This window comes from Myiozetetes cayanensis, unplaced genomic scaffold (assembly GCF_022539395.1).
Source record: "Myiozetetes cayanensis isolate MyiCay16 unplaced genomic scaffold, myiCay2020 scf198, whole genome shotgun sequence".
Classification (NCBI taxonomy): Eukaryota; Metazoa; Chordata; class Aves; order Passeriformes; family Tyrannidae; genus Myiozetetes; species Myiozetetes cayanensis.
Window position 1 is genome coordinate 19788 of NW_026087409.1, and position 11342 is coordinate 31129.

An 11342-nucleotide genomic window follows, 5' to 3' on the forward strand; every position below is an offset into this window, starting at 1 on the left:
GTTTGCACTGGGTTGGACTGGGTTGGACTGGGTTGGACTGGTTTATACTGGTTTGGACTGGTTTGGACTGGTTTGGACTGGGTTGGACTGGTTTAGACTGGGTTGGACTGGATTGGACTGGGTTGGACGGGGTTGGACTGGTTTAGACTGGTTTGGACTGGTTTATACTGGGTTGGACTGGGTTGGACTGGGTTGGACTGGTTTATACTGGTTTGGACTGGGTTGGACTGGTTTGGACTGGGTTGGACTGGGTTGGACTGGGTTGGACTGGGTTGGACTGGTTTATACTGGGTTGGACTGGGTTGGACTGGGTTGGACTGGGTTGGACTGGTTTGGGCTTGGTTGGACTGGTTTATACTGGTTCGGACTGGGTTGGACTGGTTTATACTGGGTTGGACTGGGTTGGACTGGGTTGGACTGGGAGGGGCTGTGGGACACACTGGGAGTGATTTGGGTGCTTACTGGTTTGGACTGGTTTGGACTGGTTTGGACTGATTTGGACTGGGAGGGGGTGCGGGGCACACTGGGAGTGATTTGGGGGCTTACTGGTTTATACTGGGAGGGGTTTGGGACCCACTGGTAGTGAGCTTTGGTTTGTAGTGGTTTTACTGGTTTGTACTGGTTTGTATTGGTTTATACTGGGAGGGGTTGTGGGTCACACTAGGGATTGGTTTGGGGGCTTACTGGTTTATACTGGGAGGGGTTTGGGACCCACTGGGAGTGATTGGGAGTGATTTTGGGGCTTACTGGTTTGTACTGGTTTGGACTGGGAGGGGGGGAAGGTCTCACTGGGATTGATTTTTGGGTTTACTGGTTTATGCTGGGAGGGGTTTGGGACCCACTGGGAGTGGTTTTGAGTGATTTTGGGGCTTACTGGTTTATACTGGTTTACACTGGTTTGTACTGGGAGGGGTGTGGGGCACACTGGGATTGATTTGGGGCTTACTGGTTTATACTGGGAGGGGTTTGGGACCCACTGGAGTGGTTTTGAGTGATTTTGGGTCTTACTGGTTCGTACTGGTTTGTACTGGTTTATACTGGGAGGTGGTGCGGGACACATTGGGGGTAGTTTGGGGGCTTACTGGTTTATACTGGTTTATACTGGTTTGTATTGGTTTGGACTGGTTTGGACTGGTTTGGACTGGGAGGGGTTGTGGGACACACTGGTAGTGATTTTGGGCTTATTGGTTTGTACTGGTTTATACTGGTTTATACTGGGAGGGGTTTGGGACCCCCTGGGAGTGGTTTTGGGGCTTACTGGTTTATACTGGTTTATACTGGTTTGTACTGGTCTATACTAGTTTATACTGTTCTATACCAGTTTATACTGGTCTATACTGGTTTATACTGCTCTATACTGGTCTATACTGGTCTATACTGGTTTATACTGGTTTATACTGGTTATATTGGTTTGTACTGGTCTATACCAGTCTATACTGGTCCATACTGGTCCATACTAGTCCATACTGGTTCCTACTGGTCTATACCAGTGTATACTGGTCTATACTGGCTTATACTGGTTATACTGGTCTCTTCTGGTCTATACTAGTTTATACTGATTTATACTGGTCTATACTGGTTATATTGGTTTGTGCTGGTCTATACTGGTTTATACTGGTCTGTACTGGTTTATGCTGGTCTATACTGGTCTCTTCTGGTCTATACTAGTTTATACTGATTTATACTGGTCTATACTGGTCTATACTGGTCTATACTGGTCTGTACTGGTCTCTGACAAGCCCCACCCCCTCCAGGAGGCCGACCCTCTCCGATTGGGCTTCGTGGCCGACGTGGCCTCGCGATTGGAGGCTGCGCTGGGGGTGCTGGGATTGGGGGCGGGGCCTGGGCCCCTTTGGCTCCGCCTGCCAAATAAGGTAAAAAAGGGGCGGGGCTAAAGGGAGGGTTAATGGAGGCTAAGGGGAGGGATTAAAGGGAAGGAGGGCTAAAGGGTGAGGAGCTATGAGGAGGGGCTAAAGGAGGTTGAGGAGGGAGGAGGTTAAAGGAGGGGAGGGGTAGAGGAGGCTAAATGAGAGGTAGAGAGGCTAAAAGGGAGGGGGAGGTTAAAGGAGGGAGGGGTTAAAGAGGAGGGGAGGGGCTAAAGGAGGGAGGTTAAAGGGAGAGGGGCTAAGGAGGGGGAGGGAGGTTAAAGGGAGGAGGGGCTAAAGGGTAGGGCAAGGGAGTGGGCTAAAGGAAGGGGAGGGGTTAAAGGGGAGGGGCTAAAGGAGGGAGGGTTAAAGGAGGAGGGTTAAAGGAAGGGGAGGGTTAAAGGAGAGGAGGGGCTAAAGGAGGGGAGGGGTTAAAGGGAAGGGAGGGTTAAAGGAGGGGAGGGGTTAAAGGGGGGAGGGGTTAAAGGAGGGGAGGGGTTAAAGGAGGGGGAGGGGTTAAAAGGGGAGGGGTTAAGGGGGAGGGGTTAAAGGAGGGGGAGGGGTTAAAGGAGGGGAGGGGTTAAAGAGGGGAGGGGTTAAAGGAGGGGAGGGGTTAAAGGGGGAGGGGTTAAAAGGGGGAGGGGTTAAAGGAGGGGAGGGGCTAAAAGGGGGAGGGGTTAAAAGGGGGAGGGGTTAAAAGGAGGTTAAAGGGGGAGGGGCTAAAGGGGAGAGGGAGGGGTTAAAGGGAGTGGGGAGGGGTTAAAGGAGGGGAGGGTTAAAAGGGGAGGGGTTAAAGGGGGGAGGGGTTAAAAGGGGAGGGGTTAAAAGGGGAGGGGCTAAAAGGGGGAGGGGTTAAAAGGGGAGGGGTTAAAGAGGGGAGGGGTTAAAAGGGGGAGGGGTTAAAAGAGGGGAGGGGTTAAAAGAGGGGAGGGGTTAAAAGTGGGGAGGGGTTAAAGAGGGGAGGGGTTAAAGGAGGGGAGGGGTTAAAAGGGGAGGGGTTAAAGGGGAGGGGTTAAAAGGGGGAGGGGTTAAAAGGAGGGGAGGGGTTAAAGGGAGGGGAGGGGTTAAAGGAGGGGAGGGTTAAAGGGGGGAGGGGTTAAAGAGGAGGGGAGGGGCTAAAGGAGGAGGGGTTAAAGTGGGGAGGGGTTAAAGGAGGGGAGGGGCTAAAGGGGGAGGGGTTAAAGGGCTAAAGAGGAGGGGTTAAAAGGGGAGGGGTTAAAAGGGGGGAGGGGTTAAAGGAGGAGGAGGGTTAAAGAGGGGAGGGGCTAAAGGAGGAGGAGGGGCTAAAAGGGAGGAGGGGCTAAAGGGGAGGGGTTAAAGGGGAGGGGGAGGGGCTAAAGGAGAGGGGAGGGGTTAAAGGAGGGAGGGGTTAAAGGAGGAGGGGTTAAAGAGAAGGGGAGGGGCTAAAGGGAGGGGAGGGGTTAAAGGAGAGGGGAGGGGTTAAAGGGAAGAGGGAGGGGTTAAAGGAGGGGAGGGGTTAAAGGAGGGCTAAAGGGAGGGGTTAATAGGAGGGAGGGGTTAAAGGGAAGGGGAGGGGTTAAAGGAGGGGAGGGGTTAGGAGGGCTAAAGGGGAGGGGTTAAAGGGAGGGGAGGGGTTAAAAGGGAGGGGAGGGGTTAAAGGAGGAGGAGGGGCTAAAGGGAGGGAGGGGGTTAAAGGAGGGGGAGGGGCTAAAGGGGAGGGGAGGGGATAAAGGGGAGAGGAGGGGTTAAAGGAGGGGAGGGGTTAAAGGAGGGGGAGGAGTTAAAGGGAGGGGGAGGGGTTAAAGGGGAGGGGGAGGGGTTAAAGGAGGGGAGGAGTTAAAGGAAGGGAGGGGTTAAAAGGGAGGGGAGGGGTTAAAGGAGGGGAGGGGTTAAAGGGGAGGGGAGGGGCTAAAGGGTTTATACTGGTTTATAGTGGTTTATACTGGGAGAAGATGAAAGACTCACTGGGAGTGATTTTGGGGCTTACTGGTTTATACTGGTTTATACTGGGAGGGGTTTTGATGTTTGCTGGTTCATACTGGTCTATACTGGTTCATATTGGTCTGTACTGGTACTGGCCTATAGTGGTTTATACTGGTCTGTAGTGGTTTATACTGGTTTGTACTGGTTCATGCTGGTTTATACTGGTCTATACTTGTTTATACTGGTTCATACTGGTCTATACTGGTTTATACTGGTTTGTACTGGTTCATACTGGTTTATACTGGCAGGGGTTGACGTCACTGCCCCTCCTGGAGCGGATGGTCCTGGTGACCCACCTGGACCTGTCTGGGAACCTCCTGAGGACCCTCCCCCCAAATTTGGGGGCCCTGCGGCGCCTCCAGGTGAGGAGACCCCAAAAAATGACCCAAAATGACCCAAAATACCCCCAAATCCACCCAAAATCACCCCAAAATCACCCAAAATCACCCCCAAATCACCCAAAATCACCCCCAAATCACCCAAAATGCCCCCAAACCCACCAAAATCACCCAAAAATCAACCAAAATCACCCCAAAATCACCCAAAATGCCCCCAAATCCACCAAAATCACCCCAAAATCACCCAAAATCCACCAAAATCCACCCTAATGCACCAAAATCACCCAAAATCACCCCAAATCCACCAAAATTTACCCCAAAACCACCCCAAATCACCCAAACATTACCCAAAATCCACCAAAATGTACCCTAAAATAACCCAAAATCACCCCAAACCACCCCAAAATTACCCAAAATAACCCCAAAATCATAAAAAATAACCCCAAAATCCCCCCAAATCCACCAAAATTTACCCCAAGATAACCCAAAATCCATCCAAATCCACGAAAATCACCCAAAATCCACCCAAAAGCACCCCCAAATCACCCAAAATCACCATAAAAGCACCCCAAATCACCCCAACATCACCCAAATCACCCAAAATCCACCCAAAATAACCTCAAAATCCACCCAAAATCACCCCAAATAACCCAAAGTCACCGAAAAATGACTCAAAAACCTCCCAAATCACCCCAAAATCACCCTAAAATCATCCAAAATTACCCCCAAATCATCCAAAATTACTCCAAAATAACCCAAAATTTACCCCAGAATAACCCAAAATTTACCCCAAAATAACCCAAAATCCACCAAAAGTTACCATAAAATGACCCAAAATCACACAAAAAAAGCCAAAATCCACCTAAAATACATACAAAATGACCCCAACATCACCCAAAATCACCGCAAAATCACCCCGACATCACCCCAAATCACCCCCAAATCACCCAAAATCACCCAAAAATCCACTAAAATCACCCCAAAATCCACCAAAATTACCCCAAATCCACCAAAATCACCCAGAATCACCCCAAAATAACCACAAAATCACCCCAACATCACCCAAATCTCCCAAAATCACCCATAATCCACCCAAAATAACTCAAAAATCACCCCAAATCACCCCCAAATCACCCAAAATCCACCAAAATCTACCCAAAATCACCACAAATCACCCCAAAATCCACCCAAATCACCCAAAATCCACACAAAAAACCCCAAAATCCACCTAAAATACAACGAAAATCACCCCAAAATCCCCCCAAATTACACAAAATCCATCCAAAATCACCCAAAATCCACCCCAAAAACCCCAAAATCACTCCTAGTCATCCCAAAATCACCCCAAATGAAACCAAATCACCCCCAAATCACCCAAAATCCACCCAAAAAGACCCCCAAATCCCCAAAAAAACTACGCAATAACCCCCAAAATGCCCCAAAATCACCCCAAAAGCACCCCAAAATAACCCCAAATCACCCCCAAATCACCCCAAAATGACCCAAAATCACCCCCAAATCACCCAAAATCATCCAAAAAGCCCTAAAATCCAGCCAAATCCACCAAAATCCCCCAAAATCCACCCAAAATGACCCCAAAATCACCCCAACATCACCCCAAATCACCCCAAAATTGCTCAAAATCCACCAAAATTTACCCCAAAGTAACCCAAAATCCACCAAAAATCTTCCCAAAATCACCGCAAATCTCCCCAAAATCCACCCAAATCACCCAAAATCACCGCAAAATCCACCAAAATCCTTCCAAAATTACCCCAAAATCCACCCAAATCACCCAAAATCTACACAAAAAAACCCAAAATTCACCTAAAATACAACCAAAATCCCCCAAAATCACCCAAAACTCTCAAAAACCACTTCAAAATCACCCAAAATCACCCCAAAATCCACCCAAAATCACCCCAAATCCACCCCAAAAACCCCCAAATCACCACAAATTTCCAAAAATCACCCAAAATAACCCCAAATCATTCCAAAATCACTCCTTGTCATCCCAAAATCACCCCAAATGAAACCAAATCACCCCAAATCACCCCAAAATCATCCAAAATCCACCCAAAAAGACCCCAAAATCCCCAAAAAACTACGCAAAACTCCCCAAAATACTCCGAAATCACCCAGAATCACCCTAAAATCCCCCCCAAATCCACCCAAATCACCCCAAAATCCACAAATATCCACCCAAAATCACCCCTAATCACCCAAAATCACCCAAAACCCCCCCCAATCCACCAAAATAACCCCAAATCCACCAAAATCTCCCCAAATCCATTCAAATCACCCCAAATCCACCCAAAAATCCACCCAAAATCACCCAAAATCCACCCAAAATAACCCCAAAATCACCCCGAATAACCCAAAATCACCCCAAAATCGCCCAAAAATGACCCAAAAACCTTCCAAATCGCCCCAAAATCACCCCAAAATCCACCCAAATGCACCAAAATCACCCCAAATAACCCAAAATCACCCTAAAATCCATCCAAAATCACCCCAAAATCACCCCAAATAACCCCAAAATTGACCAAAATCTACCCAAAATCTCTTCAAATCTACCCAAAACCCCCCAAAATCCACCAAAATTTACCCCAAAATAACCCAAAATCCACCCAAAATAACCCCAAAATCACCTCGAATAACCCAAAATAACCCCCAAATAACCCAAAATCACCCCAAAATCACCCAAAATAACCCCAAAATTCCCCAAAATCCTTCCAATATCACCCGAAATCCACTAAAATCCACCCAAATGCACCAAAATCCTCCCAAATCACCCCAAAATCACCCAAAATCCACCCCAAAATCACCCAAAATCACCCCAAATAACCCAAAACCACCCGAAATCACCCCAAAATCCCGCCAAAATCACCCCAAATCTACCCAAAATCACCCCAAAACACCCCAAATCACCCCCAAATCACCCCTGATCATCCCAAAATCACCCCAAATACACCCAAAAAGACCCCAAAATCCCCCAAAAACTACGCAAAAATCCCCAGAATTGCTCCAAAATCACCCCAAAATCACCCCCATATCCACCTAAATCACCCCAAAATCCACAAATATCCACCCAAAAATCCACTAAAATCACCCTAAAATCACCCAAAATCCACCAAAATTACCCCAAATCCACCAAAATCACCCAGAATCACCCCAAAATCACCCCAAAATGACCCAAAATCCACCCAAATGCACCAAAATCACCCATAATCCACCAAAATTTACCCCAAAATCACCCCAAATTACCCAAAACCACCCCAAAATGACCCAAAATCACCCAAAAATCCACAAAAATCCACCCAAAAATCCACCCAAAATCACCCCAAAATCCACCCCAAATCACCTCAAAATCCCCCAAAATCCTTCCAAAATCCCCCAAAATCCCCCAAATCACCAAAAATCACCCCAAAATCACCCGAAATCACCGCAAATCCCCCCAAAATCCCCCCCGCCCAATAATGAGCCATTGACACCTCCAAAATCTTATACTGGTTTGTGCTGGTTTGTACTGGTTTATACTGGTCTATACTGGTTTGTACTGGTTTATATTGGTTTATACTGGATTGTACTGATCCATACTGGTCTATACTGGTTCATACTGGTTTGTACCAGTTTATAGCAGTCTATACTGGTCTATACAGATTTATACTGGTCTACACGGGTTTATACTGGTTATATTGGTTTGTACTGGTCTACACCAGTCTATACTGGTCCATACTGGTCTATACTGGTTATATTGGTCTATACTGGTTTATACTGGTTATGTTGGGTTGTACTGGTCTATACCAGTCCATACTGGTCCGTACTGGTCTGTACTGGTCCGTACTGGTCTATACCAGTTTATACTGGTCCATACTGGTCCGTACTGGTCCATACTGGTCTACACTAGTCTATACTGGTTATATTAGTCTATACTGTTCCATACTGTTCCATACTGGTCCATACTGGTCTATACCAGTCTATACTGGTCTATACTGGTTTATACTGGTTGTATTGGTTTGTACTGGTCTATACCAGTCTATAGTGGTCCATACTGCTCCATACTGGTCCGTACTGGTCTGTACTGGTCTATACCAGTTTATTCTGGTCTACACTGGTCTACACTGGTTTATACTGGTTATATTGGTTTGTACTGGTCTATACCAGTCTATACTGGTCCTTAGCGGTCTATATTCGTCCATACTGGTCCATACTGGTCCATACTGATCTATACTGGTTTATACTGGTTATATTGGCATATACTGGTCTATACTGGTCTATACTGGTTCATACTGGATTGTACCAGTATATACCAGTCTATACTGGTCTAAACAGATTTATACTGGTCTACACGGGTTTATACTGGTTATATTGGTTTGTACTGGTCTATACCAGTCTATACTGGTCCATACTGGTCTATACTGGTTATATTGGTCTATACTGGTTTATGCTGGTTATGTTGGGTTGTACTGGTCTATACCAGTCCATACTGGTCCGTACTGGTCTGTACTGGTCCGTACTGGTCTATACCAGTTTATACTGGTCCATACTGGTCCGTACTGGTCCATACTGGTCTACACTAGTCTATACTGGTTATATTAGTCTATACTGTTCCATACTGTTCCATACTGGTCCATACTGGTCTATACCAGTCTATACTGGTCTATACTGGTTTATACTGGTTGTATTGGTTTGTACTGGTCTATACCAGTCTATAGTGGTCCATACTGCTCCATACTGGTCCGTACTGGTCTGTACTGGTCTATACCAGTTTATTCTGGTCTACACTGGTCTACACTGGTTTATACTGGTTATATTGGTTTGTACTGGTCTATACCAGTCTATACTGGTCCATACTGGTCTGTACTGGTCATATTAGTCTATACTGTTCCATAGTGGTCCGTACTGGTCCATACCGGTCTATACCAGTTTATACTGGTCTATACTGGTTTATACTGGTTATATTGGTTTGTACTGGTCTATATCAGTCTATACTGGTTTGTACTGGTTTATACTGGTCGATAGTGGTCTATACTGGTTTATACTGGTTATATTGGTTTGTACTGGTTTATACTGGTCGATACTGGTCTATACTGGTTTATACTGGTTATATTGGTTTGTACTGGTCTATACCAGTCTATACTGGTCCCTCCTGGTCTATACTGTTCCATACTGGTCCATACTGGTCTATACCAGTCTATACTGGTCTGTACTGGTTTATACTGGTTATATTGGTTTGTACTGGTCTATACCCATCTATACTGGTCCGTACTGGTTTATACTGGTCTATACTGGTCCGTACTGGTCTCTCCCCCCAGGAACTGGACCTGTCCCGGAATCAGCTGTCGGATCTGGGGGGGTTCCCGCCCCTCCCCCGCCTGGAGCGGCTGAGCCTGCACGGGAACCGTGAGAGGGGGCGGGGCTTAAAAAAGGGGGCGGGGCTTGGGGAGAGGGGGCGTGGCTTGGGAAAGGAGGGGCTGATAGAAGGGGTGGGGCTTGGGGAGAGGGGCAGGGCTTGAGGGGAGGGATTGGAAGGGAGGGCTTGGGAGAGAGGGTGGGGCTTCAAATAGGGGCAGGGGCTTGGGGAATAGGGGCGGGGCTTGGGAAGAGGGCGGGGCTTTGGAAAGGGCGGAGTGTGGGGAAAAGGGGCTTGGAGAGATGGGGGTTGAGGAGAGGGGTGGGGCTTGAGGAGAGGGGAGGGGCTTGGAAAGGGGGGGCTTGGGAGAGGGGCGGGGCTTGGGGAAAAAGGGGAGGGGTTTGGGAAAAGGGGCAGGGTTTGGGGAAAGGGGTGGGGTTTGGGAAAGGGGTGGGAGCTTGTGGAAAGGGTGGGGCTTGTGGAAAGGGGTGTGGCTTGGGGAAAGGGGCGGGGCTTGGAGAGATGGGGTGGGGGTGAGGAGAGGGTGGGGCTTGAGGAGAGGGGTGGGAGCTTGTGGAGATGGGGCAGGGCATGAGGAGAGGGAACAGGGCTTGGGAAAAAGGGAGGGGTTTGGGGAGGGCGGGGCTTGAGGAAAGGGGTGGGGCTTGGAGAAATGGGGTGGGGCTTTGGGAAAGGGCGGGACTTGGGGAGAGGGGTGGGGTTTGGGAAAGGAAGGTTGGGCTTGGGAAAAGGGGCAGGGCTTGGGGAAGGGGTGGGGCATAGGAAAGGGGCGGGGCTTGAATTTGTGGGCGTGGTTTGTGATTTGTGGGTGTGGTTTGGGCTCTGTGGGCGTGGTTTGGGCTCTGTGGGTGTGGTTTGGGCTCTGTGGGCGTGGCTTGGATTTGTGGGTGTGGTTTGATGTCTGTGGGCGTGGTTTGGATTTGGGGGTGTGTTTTGGGGACTGTGGGCGTGGCTTGGGCTCTGTGGGCGTGGCTTGAGGTCTGTGGGCATGGCTTGAATTTATGGGCGTGGTTTGGGTTTATGGGCGTGGTTTGGGCTCTGTGGGGGTGTGGCCTCTTGGGGCATTTTCTTAAGTCCCGCCCCCTCCCAGCCATTGGCCACGCCCCCACCCTCGCCCCATTGGCTTCCTGCCCCCGCCTGGCCCACCTGGGATTGGCTGAGACCCCTCTAAGCTCCGCCCCCGATGGCCCCGCCCACCTCCAGAAGCTCCTCCCCCTCGTTGACATCGCCTGGTCCTGATTGGCTGCTGTGTGTTAGGAGGCCACGCCCACTGCCCCTCCCCTTCTCTCTGTGCCCCGCCCCCTTGTGGGCGTGTCTAATAAAGTGATGTCATAGTGGGAGGAGTCTGTGATTTGTGGGTGGGAGTGGGGGAGTCCCAGTGCCTCCCAGTACAGACCAGTTACCCCCAGTGCCTTCCCAGTACAACCCAGTCCCTCCCAGTTCCCACAAATCCCCTCCCAGTCCCTCAGTTTCTCCAATTCCTCCCAGTGCTCCCAGTTCACTCTCAGTCCCTCCAGTCCCCCCCAAATCCCCTCCCAGCGTCTCCCAGTATAGCCCAGTTACCTCCCAGTGCCTTCCCAGTCCCTCTCAGTCCCTCCCAGTTCCCACAAATCCCCTCCCAGCGTCTCCCAGTACAACCCAGTTACCTCCCAGTGCCTCCCCATTCCCCTCCCAGTCCCTCTCAATCCTTCCCAGTTCATCACAGTCCTCTCCCACTATAAACCAGTAACCCTCAAAACCCTTTCCCAGTCCCTCCCAGTTCTTCCCAGTCCCTTCCAGTCCCTCCCAGTTCCATCCCAGTCCCTCCCAGTCCTTCCC

The 11342-nt window shown here is 49.3% G+C and overlaps 1 protein-coding gene across 1 annotated transcript in view; it reads left to right on the top strand.

The window, feature by feature from the left end:
* RABGGTA (Rab geranylgeranyltransferase subunit alpha) overlaps window positions 1-10862 on the top strand; it is a 30423-nt gene extending 19561 nt beyond the window's left edge. Inside the window, exons 14-17 of the mRNA XM_050314203.1 lie at window positions 1755-1874; window positions 4058-4171; window positions 9466-9553; window positions 10615-10862. Of these exons, the coding sequence (XP_050170160.1) occupies window positions 1755-1874; window positions 4058-4171; window positions 9466-9553; window positions 10615-10763 (471 nt within the window). The 3' untranslated portion in view covers window positions 10764-10862. The remainder of the gene's footprint in view (window positions 1-1754; window positions 1875-4057; window positions 4172-9465; window positions 9554-10614) is intronic.
* The last annotated feature ends 480 nt before the right edge of the window (window positions 10863-11342 follow it).